The sequence below is a fragment of the Misgurnus anguillicaudatus genome, chromosome 11 (assembly GCF_027580225.2).
Source record: "Misgurnus anguillicaudatus chromosome 11, ASM2758022v2, whole genome shotgun sequence".
Lineage (NCBI taxonomy): Eukaryota > Metazoa > Chordata > Actinopteri > Cypriniformes > Cobitidae > Misgurnus > Misgurnus anguillicaudatus.
In genome coordinates, this window is record NC_073347.2 from 28990600 (window position 1) to 29012440 (window position 21841).

Here is a 21841-nt window from a genome sequence, read left to right on the forward strand (position 1 = left end):
ATTTAAATGATAGATCCGAATTATAATCTGAGCCGAAAATCCTGTAGTGTGAGCCCAGCTTAATTTAGTTCAGTGATCTCTTCTTTGGGCAGAGACGCTGTGTCACATTACAGAATGATGAAGGGCCGGTAATAACAGAACATGCTCAAATTATACCAATTACATCCCAGCACTTATGCAAATTCATCCAGTTCTGTCACTGAAGACGAAACAGCTCCCATAAGCTACTAATTATTGAATAACAAGTGTGAACGGCACAGTAATATTTCTTTAGCATGTGATGGCTGAATACAGCAAGTCTTTATTAGTAGTTTTTAGACCGTGGATTTAGTCTGGTGATCTGTGCTAACATCAGAATGCATTTGGACAATTTTTGATTCGCATACAGTTGAGTATACTGCACTGTTAAATATAATGCAGTGAAATGTTTTTAAGTTAGATTTGAAATAAAAAAAGCAGAAAACATTCAGATGTGATGTGACATATGAAGTGAGTTTCCAGATGGTTACTGCATATGTTTGTCTCTATGCATTTGGTTGAGAATGCAGAACATAATATATAACTGCAAATGTGATTTCTGCTCTAAAGTAACCGTACCCATTTCACTCTGAAGGCCTTATAGGCAAAGAAATTATCATGAACTATTAGAAGTTAAAAGAAAAGTTTAGAAAGAGACAGCGCTGCAGATTCACACATTTATCAATCTTTCTCCATCTGAGGCAGAAATTGAGCGATTGGAGTCTCTCTACCTCACGACCAGCAATGACAGGATGCATTATATTAACACTGGCTCATTGATGAAATCCTCCCGAGGAGTCCGGCCTGATTGTCTGTCAGACGCTCGCCGCCGAGCTGTCACAGCCACCGTTGTGGGGCGACTTTGACAGATTGCTGCATTACAGAAAAATTGTAGGAAAATCAATGCATGTTAATATGAGGCGAGTGCCATAACTAAGCCTGCCTCACCCCTTCGGGAGCGAGCGTCTGATTGGTCATTGTTGGAGAAAAGGCAATATATTTTAAGCCGGAACAGGGAAATCATTTGCACCCCACAGTTAATTTGCACCTCTGTAGAAAAACTATTTTTCAATCAGTTTTGTATTTTTTCCAATCCTCTTTCCCATTACAGTGCATATTATGTGTGTGCGTAAGTAAGTGTGTGTGTGTGTGCACAGCCCATGTATATGTGTGGAAACGTGTTAATGGATGAAATCTCTATGCAAAACATTCTTTTATCAGAACACAATAACCAACAATTTATTGCACTCAGGAAATCATGCAAACCTCTAAATGAACCTGCCAAACCTCAGCAGCATCCACATGATAATATTTGCAGCGACTATTTAACATACAAGACTCTAATGTGCATTATCACAATTAGAAAGGCAATTTCGATTAATTATCGTCTTAAAAAGCTCATAATTTGATCAGAAACACAACAGACTCCATTTTGTATATTTCTGAACAAGGTCAAATTATTCAAATTGCTTTTGGGCATTTACAGAATTTGCTGAAAATATTCATATTTAGGAGAAACTCTCCACACATAATATTTACAATAGAACTTAAAGGATTAGTCAATTTTCTTAAAAGAAAAATCCAGATAATTTACTCACCACCATGTCATCCAAAATGTTGATGTCTTTCTTTGTTCTTTGTTTCTTCGAGAAGAAATTATGTTTTTTGAGGAAAACATTGCAGGATTTTTCTAATTTTAATGGACTTTAATAGAGCCCAACATTTAACACTTAACTCAACACTTAACAGTGTTTTTCAACGGACTATAAACAATCCCAAACAAGGCATTAGGGTCTTATCTAGCGAAACAATTGTCAGTTTTGACAAGAAAAATAAAAAATATGTACTTTTACACCACAACTTTTCGTCGAGGTCCGGTCCAGCGCGACCTAACGTAAATGCGTAGTGACGGAGAGGTCACGTGTTACATATATAAAACGCACATTTGCGGACCATTTTAAACAATAAACTGCCACAAAGACATTAATTATTATCAGTTGACATACAACAACGTAGGAACGGTCCTCTTTCAACACACTTGTAAACACTGGGGCGGAGTTTCGCGTTCGTCCTCTGTGACCTCTTGACGTCATGACGTATTGAGTGGGGTCAGCTGGCGCATCACGACCGGATCTACATGACGAGAAGTGGTGCTTTAAAAGTTTATATTTGTTATTTTTATTGTCAAAAATGACAATCGTTTTGCTAGATAAGACCCTTATGCCTCGTTTGGGATCGTTTGTGGTCCTATGAAACTCCGTTGAAAAAACTGTTAAGTGTTGAGGTAAGTATTAAATGTTGTGCTCTATTAAAGTCCATTAAAATTAGAAAAATCCTGCAATATTTTCCTCAAAAAACACAATTTTTCCTCGACTGAACAAAGAAAGACATCAACACCCTGGATGACATGGTGGTGAGTAAATTATCTGGATTTTTCTTTTAAGAAAATGGACTAATCCTTTAAATCTGCAATCTTGTGTCTTTCCACACCACTATTAGAAACACAAAACTACAAAAAGGAATATTTTGAATTGTCCTTTCTTTCCCATCCACTGCATGTTATTGGTAGGGTGACCATACATCCTCTTTTTCCCGGACATGTGACTTTTTGGACCTTAAAAAATGTGTCTGCCCGGGATTTCTAAATCGAAAAATGTCTGGGATCCAGCTTTTGCTTTCTACAGTCGTCATTCATTGTGTGTGTTTTTGTATTGCTTTGACCTTTCTCTTAAGGTCCCGCCTTCTCGCACGCCACCGCGGTCAGGTACGCAAACATTGGTCAAAATAACTGCATCTCAATCAGAGTACCGCAAGAAATCTTAAAAGGGGACATTTCACAAGACTTTTTCAAGATTTCAAATAAATCTTTGGTGCCCCCAGAGTGTGTATGTGAAGTTTTAGCTCAAAATACCATATAGATAATTTATTATATCATGTTAAAATCGTGTGAGAAAAATATGACATTTTTGGGTGTGTCCTTTTAAATGCAAATGAGCTGATCTCTGCGCTAAATGGCAGTGCTGTAGTTGGACAGTGCAGGTTAAGGGGTGGTATTATCCCCTTCTGACATCACAAGGGGAGACAAATTTTAATGATCTATTTTTTCACATGATTGCAGAGAATGGTTTACCAAAACTAAGTTACTGGGTTGTTTTTTCCACATTTTCTAAGTTGATAGAAGCACTGGGGACTCAATTATAGCACTTAAACATGGAAAAAAAATCAGATTTTCATGATATGTCCCTTTTAAGGAGGAGTCTGATTTTCAATCGCTCTTGTGGTACTCTGTCGTCACACACCTGTCGCTTCTTGTGGTGCTGCGTGAAGTCGAACATAGCTTTGTAAAGTAAGTAGCATACCACCTACCAGGCAATCAGAAAGAAATTAATATGTTTTATTTCTGGTTAAATTATATGATCCCACTGCAAGGACATTCTTTAACATGCCAACATGGATTCAACAAAGTGGAAGTTGGAAGAGCAAGATCCGATAAATGCGGTAGATATAACCCACTTTTTTAGCATTTTGATTTTACAATTCAAAGACAATGAGAGCTGATTTTGGGGAATATAGACAATTCCATACTAAATTAATGATTCAGTCAAAAACTCTTCAACAGCTTTAGCTTACCTGAAACTAAAGAAAGTACGAGGCTTCCTGAAGTTAATGACAGGAGTAGGAGTATTTCATTATTATTGCCCTGCCATCAAGGCATCAAATGTGCAACAAACACAACACAAAATACCATTCATAAGATAAAATGTGTAGCCTATTTAACATACACGCTCAGAGCAAGTTCTGCAATAATGTATGTTTAACAGAATGTCCAGGTGAAAAGTACACTTATATAATGTACTTAAAGTGCTCTATTTTCATGTACTAATTTTGTACTTAATATAGCCTACTAAAAATTCATGGTTTCTCAAAAAAAAACTACACTTAGATGTTCTTAAGAACTAAAGAAGAATTTCTAGTATATTAAGTACAAAATTAGTGCTTGAAAATAGAGCACTTTAAGTACATATGAGAGTGGACTACTTTATCACCTGGGTGTACATTGAGCACCGTTGGGGATATTTTTAATTTTTATATATTTGTATTTTTTAAATATATAAAACAATATATTTTATATTTGTCTGTCTTTTATCAAACTTACTAATTATATAATACAATCAGAAATAATAGGTCAAATTAATCTGCTTGAAAAAACTGGAGAGAATTGGGTTGGGCAGAGGGGCCGCTACTGCAAATATCTCAGTGACCTTTTGTTAAAACTTAAGAGCCCTGTTATTATTAATATATTACCTAGAATCAGCCCCTGGTAAACTAAGGGTGTATTCACACCAGGAAAGTCCGCTAGTTCACTTGCTTTGGTCCGGACCAAATGTTTTTTATTTTTTTATTTTTTGGTGCGGTTCGCATTCACACTGCCCTTTTTTCAAGTGAACCAAAATATTTAAACAAAACCACATGTGTATTAAGGTCATTCATTCATTGGACAGAAATTATCACGTGGGGGAAAGCAGGAAGAGCAAAATAGAGATAATTCATAATGCAATACTTGTTCTGTTACTGATTTGGTGTTATCAGCAGGTAAACCAAAATACCGACACATATTGAGAAGCACACAATATAATTTCATCTAAACGATATTATATTATTATATATATTTTGCAAAGACAGCATAGACAGCATGTTCTGACAGTTGCGCTGTGCAGATGATGTATCAGGTATAAAGTTATCAGGCTTTTGCGCCGTACAGATAGAGAGATGCGCTGTATACGCGGCTTTCATTATTCATACAAATATAACTATTCAGATTGTTCAAACACAATTATTTCAGTCCCTCCAGGATTTCGCGATTTATTTTTGTGATTTTTGCGATGCAGTAATTGCGTGGCAGTAATTTTTAGAAATTTGCACAAAAATAGATATTTTTTCTCTCCAATTACGATACCAATGCGTGTAAAATATTAAATGAGAAGTTCTCAAGTAATTAAATAATAAGTAAACAGTCAGTGATATATTAAGAACAGAGAAACAAAATGAACATATGAAAAATAAATACAACCTCAAGATACAGATACACTGTTTGTTTTTTATTTAACCTAGACAACTGTCATACAGTGGTTTGCCAAGATGGTTTAAGGAAAATGTTATTAAAATAATTAACCACGTAGGGCGCATAAATATTTTATAAATGCTTGATAATAATGAGAATATATGAATCAATCCTTATCGCCAACACTGAGAGAGGTGCGTTGCGTAATCTTGTTTCTTATGGTTGTTTCTTAAAAAGTTTGAAAATTACTTACCTACAGTAATGCACAATAGCCACAAGTCCAAAGCTACATTTTCCCTATAATGTGTGTTTATTTTTTGTTTTATTATTATGCGTGTATGTGACCGGACCATTCAAGTTCAAAGCCTTAAAGGAAAAAGATCGGTCTTCACGCGCTGACAGCATGCACAAGTTTGCTAACGCTGAGAGGAGATGGTAGTGGACAGATGCCTTTCTTTTGTGTCCCAAATTTTCAACAACTTTAATATAAGGACTAAAACAGTAAATTGAAATGCATTATGACATTGCTTCACCCAGTTTTTGTAATTTATGTGAGACAGCAGATGCGACACGCAGCTCACAAAGACCTTTCACGTATGTATCCTCATAAAAATAATTAATTATACTAGATAACAATTAAAAACGTAAAAAAAATGTAGTAATGTGCACAGGAGATTTTGATTGACTGTTATATGTGTGCGGCGCGGTGTTGCTGGTGATGGGGTGCAGGGTGCTGGAGAAAGATTGAAGTAAAATAAAGCCAGAAATGTTTACCAAGTTGTCTTACTCTGTATCTAAGAATATTAGATAATTTTATAAAAAATATAATAAGACATTTTAAATTACTGATATTATTTTGCCATGAAATAAATAATGCAGGTTGGCAAGACATTTCTTTTGATTTTGCGTTTTGTTCCGCGATTGCGGAAAAAAGTTAAATTACGCGGATTTAGATGCGCTGTTTGTATGCATAATATTCTGCTATTACAATAAAGGTATTCAAAATCATTGCCTTACAGTATATGCACGAAATAAACTGCTTGATAGCGCATAATTTTCCATAATGTGTATGTGTTTATTATTATTTTTATTAAAACAGAACAACATTAAATTAGTTAAATTACTCGCTTATATTAAACAATAGGAATAGGCGGAAAACACTGTACCTTGATAGCGCGTCTCATAATTTTCCATAATGCTTAGTATGTGTTTATTATTATTTTTATTAAAACAGAACAACATTATATTAGTTAAATTACTCGCTTATATTAAACAATAGGAATAGGCGGAAACCATTGTACCCGCCTTATAACATAAATAAATCTTAAGATCCTTAGATTTTTCGAAACAAATGATTAGCTTGCATATATATATATGAATATAAAACTACAACAATATAAAACATGCACAAACTCACCTAAGTTAAGCAAAGAAATAAAACGTTTATTATTACAATAAAGGTATTCAAAATCATTGCCGTACAGTATATGCACGACATAAACTGCTTGATAGCGCGTCTCCCACTAGCAGAATAACAATAATATAATACATTTGGTGCGAATCGAGGTCGGTACATGTTCACACCTTAAACGAACCGTACCAGAGTTCGTTTGGAACCGGACCGAGACCACCTCTTCAGCTGGGTCTCGGTGCGGTTGTTTGGTCCGCACCAGAGTTCGATTGCTGTATTCACACCTGCCCAAAAGGTCCGCACCAAGGGGGGAAACGAACTTGAGTTCGATTGAATCGAACCAAACAAGGTAGGTGTGAATACACCCTAACTGACTAATGTACTTTGTGAGACCAGGTGAAAATGCTGTCCATAGCAGGTGTTCGTCTGCCTCTGACCCTCACTGTCCTCTTTTTAAAAACTAAAATATGGTCACCCTATCATTGGTCAAACAGGCGATTCCACCTTGATCAATAAACTGGGATAAATAAAAGTATTTTAAAAAGAGTGTGAGTCCACAATTTGTGAGGGATGAATGTATTTACCCCTGTGGTTATAAAGAGACGTGTGAGGTGAATGTGTCCTACCGTTGCTTTGTCATACAGCACATGATTATCCAACAGTTTTCCTCTTTCCAGTCTGGCAAATCTTCTCAAATCTCTTTCAAACAGCTAAGAAAAAAATGATAGAAAGAAGCACACATTTAAACTTCTAGGGGCGGTTTCCCAGTCTTAGATTAAAATGCATGTTTGAGCTGTCTTAACTAAAAATATCTTAAAGTGCACATATTATGCAAAATTTACTTTGTCTAAGGTGTTTGGACATAAATGTGTGTTGGCAGTGTGTGAACACAAAAACCCTACAAAAAAAATCAACCAACTACTTTTTTAATCCCCATTAAACCAAAGCAGTCTCATTAGACATGCTGTAATGATTCTCCTGTTAATGTGATGTCACACAAACAAAGCCCCACCCATGGCCACTGACTGAGAGGTTTTTTTAAATGTGTATTTGTTAGCACATTGTAGCCAGTGGTGCCCGGTGACTTTTTTTGAGAACGCACAATGCGAAGCTTGTCGCAACTTTTAACGCATGTGCAGCAGGCACGTATTTTGAAATTATGCATGATGCACATCCTGCAGGTCCCGCTTTTATTAAATATAAGGTTATGAGACGACCCACGCATCCCGAATGCACAAGGTTAATATGACGCAACGAACACATATTTTGAATTTGCGCCCCTCGGAAGTATAGTCATGGGCCAACACTGATTATAGCACTAATGCAACTAAAGATACTTTGTCTCAGACTGCATTTACAGGAATCAAGATTTATTTTTAACTAAACATGCTCACTGTCTGTTGGTAAAGAAATTGGAGCTGTAGCTCATTTGCATTTAAAGGTGCACACATGAAAACAGCGAAAATCACCCAAATAGGGGCATTTTGCACATGCTGTAACAAATAATCTGTGGGGTATTTTGAGCTCAAACTATAATATGAAGAATTTGGTTCCAAAACGCATTAAATCCATTTTGACTAATTTTGGTAAAAATGTGTTTTCTATACCAAGAAAGTGACAAGATGAAAACCACTATTTTCTGTTACAAACTTTCACATAGCATCTTTAGGCTATAATAACATTAAACATTCAAATCCATAATTTGATTTTCAAAGATTTATTAAAAAACTGATTCTTTTTTCCTCAAAATGCAATAAATCCATGACAAGTTTTTCCCCCCTTCAAAATGCTAAATCTATTGAATCAATATATAAATGAGCATTCATCTTTGCCATGTTATATTCATTTAGTTGACTAGTGGTATACACTGATTAAAAACAATAAACATTAATGGCATTAATCAAAACACTTGTCATATTAAGAACACTGTCATTGCTGCTGTTATACTTGGTACGTCGTCGTTGAACTTTTTTGACAACGATCAGCTGTAAAATATTTTGTTCCTGCTCAATTTTTGTTGACTTCGAGTAAAATAATGTAAAGTTTTTCATGAGATCTCCTGGGGTCAATGTGTTAGCATGACAGAAGCTTGATGCTGTCGTGTGAGAACAAGCAACAGCCGGCATTTTTCCTTCGCTCACATAAATTATTCGATTTTGACGGCTTACGTTTCTTCCCGCCACAGAAAACCACCACAGGTTTATCAATGCCATCAAAAATATTATTTAGTTTTTGTTTGTTTGTTGATCACGAAGTACAAAGTAGATGAGGAAAACAAGGATTCTGTGTGTATTCAACACACTGCCGTTGTTGTTTACAGTGAGTGAAATGGTGTGCTGTTATTGATTAAGTGGATTTATTGCATTCTGCATAGAAGGAGGACTGCCGTTTGTCACGTTTTGGAAAAAAGCAGAAAAGATGACAGAATAAGGGGCCAGTCACACCAAAAGCGTTTATGGCAGTTGCAGGCGCCTTTTTTGAATGATATTCTATGGGCAGGGCGCGTTTGCGCGCTGTTTATGCGCGCCGAGCGCCTTGCGTTTTTTTGCCGCCTGCCGCACACGCGTTTTTGAAGGAGCGCTGAGCGGAGAAGCGCCTGACGTCATTCGCGTCTTTACATTGTCCAATCGAATGAGGGGAGAGGCGGGCCTTACGTTGTGGTGAGGGAAGTTTACAGTTGCTTTGAAGAACCGGACTCCACTCGCTCACTCTCTCCTGCGTGTTTGTGCACCTCTCACCCTCAAACAAGGTCAGAGCAAGCGCCCTCTTTTTAAAGTTTCTGCTAATATGACAGTTAACAGCAAAAGAGCGCTCACGCATCAATATTTGATTGACAAGACAGCTGACTCGATGGTTGCTTAGCAATATGAAAAGCCGCGTCGCACTGCTCTTTTTTTAAAAAGGCAGTGCGTCGCACCTTGCGTTTCCAAGCGTTTAAAGCGCTTTTGGTGTGACTGGCCCCTAACACGGCGGATATCATATTCTGTGTAAAAATAAAAACTGACTTTTTAATACTGACCAGATACAATACTGATTTTGGTGGTAAACTAATTTTCTTTTTAAATAGCTTTTATCGCGTTTTGGAACCAAACTCTTCACATGTACTCTTTAAAATATATCAGTGTTTTGTCTCGTAATGTTTTTATAAGCTATGTTTGTTAAATGTTCTAATATAATTAAAGGAACAGTATATAGGATTGTGGCCAAAACTGGTGTTGCAATCACAAAACTTGTGGCTAAAACTGGTACTGCAATCACACAACTGGTGGCCAATACACAACATGACAACATAAATATCAGTTGAGGGCTGCAACTCCATTTTTTAAATGACAATATCCTGGCCATACCACTGTTGTCAGTGATATAAGTATTTAAAATGAAAATGATTTCTTAATGTCTAATGACATATCAGGGCCATTTTATGATTAATTAATATAAATTTCTTACATACTGTTCCTTTAAGGTCTAGTCCTGGTACTTGTACTACAACTTAAAGTTAACATGAAACTGTAACATATTTCCACATGAAACTGGCATTACTCATTGTGTCTAAAGGTGGTTGGAGAGGAAGAAGAAAAATTAGGATGAAATTTTAGGGTTAGAGGTAGATTTAATAATAGTCTTATCAATTATGTGGCAAAGCCACTAAAGCAAAAAAGTTTAATGGAGTTTATTTTTTCGTGTTTGTATAATTCCCATGCGTCGCACAGTCGTATGAGATTCAGACCTAACCTGAATAAACAATATTAATGCAGCCCGCTGTTGTTGTTCTGTGTTTAGCAACATGAATCTCTTTTAAGAGACTTATCATGACCAGCAGACCCATTTAAATGTCCTCATTCAAACAAACATGAGTCTAAATGTTTCTGTCATTATCTTAAGCTCCTTTAGGTCACGGCTATTTCATCTAGAAACAAACACTATTAGCGCATGCTGTGAAATATCCAAAAACACATGAGGACATAGAGGGAATGAATAAATGAATGAGTGCATAAATTAGATTTATAGTATTCTGAACTGCTAATTAGTTTCAGTGAATGGTATGATTTATTAATTATGATAAGCCTCGGAGACATATTTCTGCTCTTTCTTTATCTCCGTTCCCTTTCGAAGCAGTGCGGTGATGGCTGGGTTGATCGCACGCATGCCAAGGGTGCTGAAAAGCATCATGGGATGGCGAACCCAGGAGGCGGTTAGCAAAAGAATGTAATTACAGCTGATAGGTTGAGCATCCGGGTGGACCAGACGTCCTGCAGAACTGACTCGGGAGACATCAGAGCTGTGGCCCAAGGTTAGGGGTCGTCTATAAACAGCTCAAGTCAAACTGTATCTGTCTCTGTTCACTCCCTAGAGTCATTCTACTATGAATATAAGAGATTTTAGGGACAGTAACAAAAGAGAAGGTGTGTCGGGGAAGAGAAGTGTGTTACTGTTAAATATCTTAATAAATAGTTACGTAGAAGAAGACTCTACTACCTAACACACAACATTTCAACTATTTATTTTAGAAGATCGATTTTAAAGAGCAAAGACCATCAATACCAGAATGTGTCCCCATCACGAAAACCAAACATTATTTATATCAAGTGATGTTTAAATGTAGCTATAGTTTTTCTTACCGTTGAGCCGGTCCATCCAAGCATGGCGTAAGCAAAGCGTTCAATGGGAGGAGCGACCAGATCCACACGTACAGCCCTCCAGTCCCGCTGTCTCTCCTCATCTGTCTCTTTCTCCTCAAGCACCTGCTCTCTTCTTAACTTCACTATCAGGAAACACTTGTGGAAATGATCCATGGCTTCAAACCGGCAACTTGGAAGCTTCTTCAGGTCAAAGGTCGACTCCTGGAAGTCTGAGTATAGGAGGATGTTTTGGGATAAAGGGAGAAAAACACACGTTCATTTATATGTTTCCTACTGTATATGGGTCATTCTACAGAAAAGGTGGAATTCGGGTGATGGAAATTTGCTTAAATGAACTTCTTTCAACATACCCAAAACTTCTTTAATAGCATTAATTAACTTGTCAAATGGATGAATCCGCAAAGGGGGAGGGGGGCTTAGTCTATTTTTTACTTTTTAATACATTTTAATAAAGAATCCATGAGTTTATTTGTCATTGGTGTTACCTGTGATTTAAACAACATTAATGTTGATACTAAATATTTTTTTCTCATTACAGCATGTGTATTTATAAATATTTGTTTAATTAAATTCTTCATCTTTACCCAGCATTGTATGAAATTATTTGATTCTCAGTTTGACTTTTTTCTTTAAAACCAACAAAAACAAAAATATTCAAACAAAAAGGCTTTGATGCAAAGACTGAAATATCAACAATGTCTTACATCCCATATCAAAAACAAAATATTACTAGAAAGTACAAGAAAATACATTCATAACACCAAAACTTGGTTTAACATCAATGACACAATGTAACACCAATGACAAAATTGGAATATAATAATAGATAATGAATATGATAAAACTTACAAACTTTCATAAAATTTTCCATCTTGTTTTGTTTTTATGCTTTTATGTTGGTCAGTTAAAGGAATAGTGCTAAGGAAGACTCATTAGAGAAGTAACACTAATGACGGTAACACCAATGATGCTAACACCAATGACAATTTACAGAAAAAATAATATTTTGACAAAATGGCTGACATTAGCCATGTGCTATTTCATCAGACATGTAACAATCACATACTTATTCAGTATAATGTATTTTTATGTAAAGATCTTAACACTCCCATCTATAAAAAAAGAGTAACACTAATGACATCCAAAAAAATCTTATCTCAAAATTCTTAGATATATCATGATATTTTAGACAAATAAGATAAGACATCTCAAAAAAATTGCCTTCCTCCACTGCACTTCTTCCACTGACCTCTTGACCCATGAAAAACTTCAAAGAGCTGATGCATTGTTTCAAAATAAAAGTGCTTTGGGTAGGGTAACACCAATGACATAAATTTGGGGGACAAATATTTATTTGATATTATTCATATTAATACTGTATTTTTACCATTTCAGTGTTGTAGTAAATTCATACAGGGTTAAAGGTACATGTAAATTAGATTTTTTTTTATAAAAAAACATGGTTTTAAATAATAAGTACACAGTTCAACTTACATGTATGATCAAAGGGACAGGGCAATTTTCAGGACTAGACATTTAAAAAAAAAGTTTAAAAAAGGAAAAAAGAGAAAATTAAATAAATAAACTCTTTCATAATTTTAAGGACAGTCTATATTCATTAAATATATATCATTATGGGATTATTGGGTCAAATTAAATGATTAAGGGGTCTGCAAAAGCAAGGGACAAGCATTTCCACCTTTTTTGTAGAATGACCCATATTGCATGTTATTGTTTTAATAATGTGAGATGCAGTTGTTTGGGACTGCCTACTTATTCATAATTGAATGTGAAATGAAGCTATTAAAATAATAATTTGTTATCACAGTATAATTTATTTGAAATAAATGACACTGAACAAAGAGAACCAAGATGTGATGTTCATTAAATGAACTCAACAAAGACGTGTGATTGCAAAGGTCGTTCTAATAGACGAACCATTGAGCTATTCACTGTAGCACAGCTTCAACTAGGTACAAAAATCTGAATTAGCCCTCATTTCAGTAAAGAACAGAACTCACAAAAACACTAATCATGTTAAATTATACGTCTGGATCGTATAGCGGCGGGACACCATCTCAATAAAATGATTTCATTTCGCATAAACATCTAACCTCACGTCTACACAACAGCCATCAGTAAAGAGAGAGACAGAAAGAGTGAAACAGAAGCTGCATTTCCACTAAAGATTTAGCGTTGTCCTGTTAAAGAATAAAAAAACTTTAGCATTATTTTCTAAATGTCCACAAAAAAATATTGCGAAATTACTGTTACCATAAACGATGTTATGCGGCTAAAACGCGGTTTAGTTATCTAGCGATAAGTAATTCCAAAAACTATGGTGACGAGCAGTGTTGGGTTTAGTTTGTGTTGGCTTATTACATCTTCAATCATGTAATTAGATTACTCTACAGATTACTCTCTCAAAAAAAATTTTTTTAATTTAATTACTTATTACTTTCTAAAATCTATTTAGTAAATAATACAAAGATTGGCTTAAAGGACAACACCACTGTTTTTCTAATATTTTACCTCAACTTAGACGAATGAATACATACCTATCTTTTTTCATTGCATACATTTAATCTTTGTACAGTACGTCGTGAATGTATTAGCATTTAGGCTAACCCCATTCATTCCTTAGGATCCAAACAGGGATGAATTTAGAAGCCACCAATCACTTTCATGTTTTCCCTATTTAAAGATTGTTACATGAGTAGTTAAACAAGTATGTATGGTGGCACACAATAAAGCGTGGCGAAGTGGATAAAAAATGAGAACTATATTATATGGTGGAAGAGCACTTAGTTTGCAGCACTTTGACCTCGGGCGCAGTAATATTGATGGAAGTTTGAGTGAGGGGGGAGTAGTCAGGAGTGATGATGTTACAGCGCATCGCAACATGATCTCACAAAGTTCCGTGGGATAGTCACGGAATTTTGTGCATATTTTTCCGTGGCATTCTCACGGATTGGTTACTCAACTGCTTTTTCCTGTTTTCAAACCATTTTCACTTCGGTTTAGGGTTAGATTTGGTGTTTGCGTTAGTATGTCACTTTAACTATTGGTTTATACAATTTTTTCTGATTTATTCTTTTATATTTTCTAAACTTTAATCAATTGTCGCCTGGCGTTGGGGTTAGAGTTGGGTTTGGGTAGGGATGTCATTTCATGTAAATCTAACCCTAAACCGAACGAAAATGGTAAGAAAATAGGACAAAACAATTGAGTAACCAATCCGTGAGAATGCCACGAAAAAGACAGTCCGTAGCAGGGCCACGGAAAAATGCGGAGATCCGTGAGAATGCCACGGAAAAATGAGCACAAAATTCCGTGACTATGCCACGGAAATTCGTGAGATCAGGTTGCGCATCCAGGTCGAAATGCTGCAAACTAAGCGCTCTTCCACCATACAATATAGTTCTATAAGAGTAATCCCTTACTTTACTTTTATCAAGGAAAAAGTAATTAAATTACACTATTAATTACTAAAAGTACTAAAGTTCTAAAAATTCTCCATCCAGCTGTTGTTAAATTTGCAGCTATATTTAGTTTTTTTGCGGTAGCACCACCTGAGCTTTCTAACACCATTTTTTTAAGTGATGCGACTTCCCCCGACTACCTGCACAGATATCAACAGCGCAACCGAGTTGTAGGTTGCCAGGTTGCGGTCAAAATGAGTTCAAAATTGTATGATGTGTCTATTGTGTGAGTAAGATGCGTTTCATACAAGATCTGGCAACTGGACAACCTTGGAATAATATATTGATGTGATTATTCAGATAACGAGGTAGGGGTGTTTAAATTACAGGAGCTTTCCAGGAGAAATGACAAAACAGGAGGAGGGCGGGAGATAGGTGTGAAATAAGTAGACTCCCGGGGAAAACGGGAGTGTTGACAGGTATGCTCATATGGCTTCATATATTTAAAAAAAAGAAAAAGAAGCGAAAGATGAAACTCTTGGTATTTTAATAATCAAGGCTTTCATACGGTATAAACAGCAATTAAAATATTCAATAAAAGCATTTCTGGTTGCAACTTTTATTAAACGATTTGTTTTATACACATTCACCATCTAATTCACTTCATTCACGATTAAATAAAGAAACACGCCCCACATGTCGCTATGGCAAGCAGCAGTTGTCCGACTTGACGGCTGCGTCTTCAGCTCCTCCCTTGACTGCAAGCGGCAAAAGCTGTATCCTAAATGCAGTTTTTGCTAATTACAAATTTGCTTTTTATTTGCACAATTTGAAGGGTAATGGAAACGCAGCTAGAGAGAGAGAGAAAGAGAGTCAGAGAGTATCGATGACAGATAGATCTGGGTGTTTCTGCCTGTTTCTAGAAGAGGCTGGGTGGTCAAGAGTCAGTTATATTCTGGTCATTAGATGTGTTTTAGTACTTATGAATCAATCATTTAGCACACATGGTGCAGGACACTGCGTTTAATCTTGTAAGTAATGCTTCACTAATGACAATATAAGAACAGAACAGCTGGGTAAAAATAAAGACGTAAAGACAGTGACAAATAAATGAACAAATGAATGCTACGAGTTTTAGATAGACAAATGGACAGATGTATATAAAGTGAAGAAAAGCTTCAGTCAGCTCTGTGAATTGATTTCTGTTATGATTCTCCAGCGACTGACAGAAGTAGAATTAAGACGATTAACATTACAGATAGTCCATTTAATTGCAGCACATGTAATAAATGTTGAGCTACTATATCACATTGACAGACTATAAATCTTACACAGTTATCTTAAAGAGTAATAACTGTCAGACAGACTGAACCTCATCCAGCCGTTCATCCAAATATATGTACAGTACTCCATCTGACTGTAAAATCATCCCCATAATGTCTCTCAATAAACTCACATTTGACTTCATATTAAAGATTATGACACAATTTAAATGGTGCATCTGTGCGTGTTAAACGTTTGAATCTTAGCGTTTTGGAATCCATTCAGCTGATCTCCGGGTCTGGCGCTAGCACTTTTAGCATAGCTTAGCATAATCTATTGAATCTGATTAGTCCATTAGCATCGCTTAAAAATAACCAAAGAGTTTCAATATTTTTCCTATTTAAAACTTGACTCTTCTGTAGTTACATTGTGTACTAAGACCGGCAGAAAATTAAAAGTTGCGATTTTCTAGGAACTATACTCTCAAACTGGTGTAATAATCAAGGACTTTCAGCTGAGTGACGGATGTACTGTAACATGGCTGCAGCAGGCATAGTGATATTACGCAGTGCCTGAAAATAGTTCCCTTGCTATTGAAAGTAACCAAGGGGACTATTTTCGGGCAGTGAGTAATATCACTACACCTCCTGCAGCCATGTTACATCAGCAAAGTCTTTGATTATTACGCCAGAATGAGAGTATAGTTCCTAGCCATATCTGCCTAGAAAAGCGCAACTTTTAATTTTCCGTCGGTCTTAGTACACGATGTAACTATAGTAGAGTCAAGTTTTAAATAGGAAAAATATCGAAACTCTGGTTATTTTTTAGCGCGATGCTAATGGTCTAATCAGTTTCAATTGATTGTGCTAAGCTATGCTAAAAGTGCTAGCGCCAGCCTCGGAGATCAGCTGAATGGATTTCAAAACGGTAAGATTAAAATGTTTAACCCTAGAGGAGCTGGAAAATTTGCATATTTTCAAAAAAGTGGAATGTCCCTTTAATGGCTCTTTAACTCTTTCCCCGCCAGCGTTTTTTAAAAAAGTTGCCAGCCAGCGCCACTGTTTTTCATGATTTTCACAAAATTTAATGCCTTCCAGAAAATGTTCTTCTTTAAATATATAAACAAACAATATATAAAATAAAAGAACAGACCCTCTGCTTTCAAACAAAAAAAAACCCGTTTCATCCTACCTTCAGTAGTTCTTTTGCAATCAGCTTTTAATATGGGTAGGTTTCTGCAAAAACACCACATGTTGAGCAAAAAGCAGAGATAATTTCATTTTTGTGACGGACTTTTCATAGAGTTCCCATTCAGAGCGATCTTTAAAACAGACACGGACATGCAGCAGCTTGCCATAGGGCAATACTTCCGGGCGCCACCTGGTGGATAATAGCGGTATTGCTGAAAGACGGAAATACTCGTCATTGGCGAGGAAGCGTTTTCTCTTGATTGACGAGATATTTAAAGAGTTAAGAGAATATAGATTTATTTTAGTTTACATTTTGTTTAATAGTTTGTCATTCTTTGGCATCCAGAATTGGTGATTGTTTAATTGAACTTTCCTACATATCAACAGACCTTTGGCTTAAAGATACAGCTACTGAAAAAATAATGTGTGTATGAATGAAGCCACCGTCAATGTGAACCTCCAGAAGTATGTACTTTATCATCAGCAGTCGAGTATGTATTTACAGCGTGTACTGTGGCAGAATAGTATAAACTGGCATAGAGCCTCATTCATAAACACACACACACAGATACACCAAACACAAATGAGCCCCTGGGAGCGATAAAGCTTTTGTGAAGGTTAACACAGCTTTCTTGGCATTGCAGTTGTGACATGAGAGCTGTTTTCACACACAATTACAGCGAACGTCTCAGAGATAAACTTACCGCTCCACTCACAATCACCACACATACGATACGACCATCATTATTTCATCAGGAAACATCTCAACAGCCCTTAATGCTTGCTATTCATCTCATTAAAAATGAATTAAGAGGCATTTCGATCCGTATTATCTCGCTAATATAATTCAGCCGCTAGTAAAATCCACTCTGTTGAATGCATTCAATTGTGCTGAATTAAATAAAATCTTAAAGATGTGGGTCTAACTTTATCAACTTTAGCTTTTGAATAGTTTCAACTAAAGTGTTCTTACAAAGTGAGAATAACTGCAAATGTTTTGATAATCTAGTTAAAACCAACATAAACATGATGCATTAAAAGCCTGTGAATCAGGCATTTAAAAGAATAGCCCAAAACAAAATGAACATTTTATTATCAAATACCCTCATGTTATTAACTAAAGGGGGGGTTTAATGGTATTTCATGCATTCTGACTTATTAACACAGTTATAGAGTTGTTTCCTCATGCTAAACGTAGGCAAAGTGTCAAAAAAGCAGTTGGGGGTGTTACAGAGTATTTCTGTGCAGAATGCACTTCGCCAGGGTTCATACAAGTTTTGGAAAGTTTTTTCAAATACGGGCCTAGTTGACGTTTCAGGGGTTTCTGTATCAATTATTTTTATGGGCACTTCCTCCGGAAAACCCCGCCCACCCATCAATCAACAGGAGACGCTAAAACTTACAAACATCAAATTACGTGATACAGTTGCTTTGTATAATATCAAGACTCAACAATGGCATGCAGGGCTCCAGACTAACTTTTTTAACAAGTCGCACAGTGGCCCCCAACTGAAAATTTTAGGGGCACAACCAGAAAACTTAGGGGCGCACACTGTAAATCAACATGCTAACCAAATCTACTAATTTCCACTGTATTACTAATAATTGCTTTAATAATGGATGCAGAAATTACAATAAGCTGTTTCAAATTCAGTGTCACATTTTATTTTGCACTTTTGAAGATGCAACAAGGTAAACTGACAGCACCATCGCTGTCATGACAGTACAAATAGTAAACAGTGGAAGAAAAAGTCTTTACGGGTGACTTTAGAGTGTCTGTTAGTTCAAAATGTATATTTAGCTCAATTTATTTGTAATTTTGGAAATAGGCGTATAAGCATATTTATGGATATTATTTAAAAATGACACGAACATGTAGTGAATCATAAGTTAAACAGTGTGTTGCATGACTCGTACTCACTCCTCCTTCTGAATTTGTTTGTACGTTATCGGAAAGAATCGGTTAAGCTAATCTGTCTTTTATAAATCTAATTAAATTGAAGACTCATTGGAGATATAAAGGATGTAATACGACTCTATAGGTCAGTGGTTTTCAAACTGGGGTCCGGGGCCCCCAGGGGGGCCGCGAGATGGTGCCAGGGGGGCCCCAGTTTTATGACGTTTTATAAAATACATTAATTTATCAGGAATTCTCTGTAATTAAACCTAAAAAAATAAGGCGACTAACCAACAGCACTACTTTGTATAACTTAATATGTTTTGTTTAATTAAAATGTTAAATTTTAGAACAGCTTTTGTCATAAATTTTCTTTGGGGGGGCCGCAGAGGAATGCACCATACACAAGGGGGGCCGCACGCAGAAAAAGTTTAAGAACCACTGCTATAGGTACTCCAGATTAACATCAGAAATGCAGAAACAGCGTGTGTTATGTGAGCTTTAACTAAATACATGAATCCAAAATATGATACTTTCATTAAAATCTCCGATCAGAGTGACGCGTATCAGACAGAAAAGTCATATAAGAGTTTTACATTGAAGGATTTGTTCAGCTATAGTCAATACTGTATGAACTATCATTATATAACATCATCATCAATAAAGGTCTGGACCAAAATGATTGTGAGACTTTTTTGGGGGGTTTTTCTCTTGCAATCTTGGATATGATTGAATTATATTTCAGTACAAATCCAACTATTTTTATTAAAATGTTACAGGATGACAGTTATAGATGATCCGCTATATTAATACCATCAAACAGCCTGACAGCAAAACCCATATACTCACATTTATGTATCTTACCAAGCATGCAGTAGCCGTCATTTCACTGTCTAGGTTAAATGTACTTCTAGCTAAAATAAACGTACATTTGTTTTTTGCCAAAAAACTTGTGAGATGTAAGATGTAAGCAAAGTCAACAGTGGTTACAATGTGTTTGATTTAATTTATTTCATTTCATTTTATATTTCATTTATTTTGGGCTATGGTTAGACATCTATTAAATTTTTACTGACAGCCCAAATTTTGTCTTATTTCAGCATAGACATCTGGGCTGTATCTGAACGGCTATTAGACATCTTAAAAAAGCTAAATAGCTTGCTGTGTATTGACACTACACGTCACTTTAATCTAAAGTATTCAAGCAACACATTTATCAATGTGCGTCACTGGGATTCAAACCCCTGAACTTTATGTTGCTAGCACTGACTGAGCTGCAGGAACAGGAATATGGTGGCACACTTCAGCAAGTGTTTATATTTTTTGCTAACAATATGTGATGCTTCAGCATTTTTACACATTTGAAGTTTTTTGCTCTTTTTGAAGGGAAAACAACCAGCTGACACATCTGACATGGAAAAGTTTGTCGCCATGACGATGGCTGATCTAATGTCACATTGATGAGTCAGAGGTGGAGGCTTCAAACCTGCTGCCCCGAGAGCAAAGATTAGCTTGTGTTTGCACAACACGTTTGAACTGTGACGCCTTTGATTCGGGAACTACACTGACTGATTCCTAGACGGGAAGCAGATCACAGTGAATAATGTGCAGATATTACACCTCACTGACTTCATTTCAAAATCTAAAAAATGCTTTTGACAGAACTGAAATAATACTGTACACAAGCATGGACAATACTTATCAAAGTATTATATGTAGGCTACCTGGCCTTCATAAATGTACAGTATATAAGATGCTTATGAGAGCCTTAGGGGTTGTGCACACCAAAACTTTAAACGCAGCTAAAAACGCCTGGACAACGCCGAATGCCAGCTGTTTTTCAGCTGAGTGCTAGCTTTCTTCAGCTAAGCGCTTGGTAGCTCTGATACGTCAGCTGTGAGACGGTTGGTTGCTGTGATACTTGTCCCACCCCTCCTCCACTGTAATTGGACGGCCGCGTGAGAACTGACATTGACGAGCGGAGCTTTTCATCCAAAGTTGAATATTTTTCAACTCTCGGCGCTCAGCGCTAAGCGCGGAAAAACCGCCGAGCACCGGTTTTCAGCGTGGAAGAAAACCGCTAGCGGCTGGCTATTTGAAAAACGCTGAGCTTCCATTGAAGACAATTGAAAACATGTGCTGGCCGCAGGCGTAAAAGTTTTGGTGTGCACAACCCCTTAGTACTGAAGGTGTGGATAGAGTTTCTTTGTAAGGGGCTAGACACCCCAAAACTTTTAAACACGACTGAAAACGCCTTGAGGACACCGAATGCCAACTGTTTTTCAGCTGAGCACTTTGGTAGCTGTGATACTTCAGCTGTGAGCCGGTTGGTTGCTGTGGTAATGTCCCGCCCCTCCTCCACTGTAATTGGACGGCCGTGTGAGAACTGACATTGACGAGCGGAGCTTTTTACTCAAAGTTGAATCTCTTTCAACTCTTGACGCCGAGCGCGAAAAAATGCCGAGCGCCGGTTTTCAGCGCGGAAAAAAAACGCTAGCTGCTGGCTTATTTGAAAAACGCAGAGTTTCCATTGGAATCAATTGAAAACATGCGCCACCGTAAAAGCTTTGGTTTACACGCGCTCTTATTTGTGTCACTATTCAGACAGATACTGTACATCATACTATATATAACTGATATGTCTTGACATAAACATGTCAAGAGTTTGACTAACATTAACATACTTTCTCTTCAATGACAGTTACTGACCTGTTCACATGTTTTCTTACATTTCAATGAAATAACTTTTAAATAGTAATTCAAATTAGGTTGAAATAATTTGCTTGGAAAGTTAGAATAAAATATACTATTTACTAAGAATTTATGTTTATGTTAATTTTATGAGGATAAATGTAAATGGATTGTCTACTTAAAATTGTAAGATAAGATCAATGTTATAAAATATTATTTGCATTTCAGGTGATTTTAAGTTCTCTAA

At 36.4% G+C, this 21841-nt stretch overlaps 1 protein-coding gene across 1 annotated transcript in view; it reads right to left on the bottom strand.

Moving 5' to 3' along the window:
• Positions 1–21841, bottom strand: part of dntt (deoxynucleotidyltransferase, terminal) — a 186249-nt gene that overhangs the window by 45655 nt on the left and 118753 nt on the right. Inside the window, exons 10-11 of the mRNA XM_073873489.1 lie at positions 11111–11366; positions 7118–7201 (exon numbers count right to left, since the gene is read on the bottom strand). Coding sequence (XP_073729590.1) covers positions 7118–7201; positions 11111–11366 — 340 coding nt within the window. The remainder of the gene's footprint in view (positions 1–7117; positions 7202–11110; positions 11367–21841) is intronic.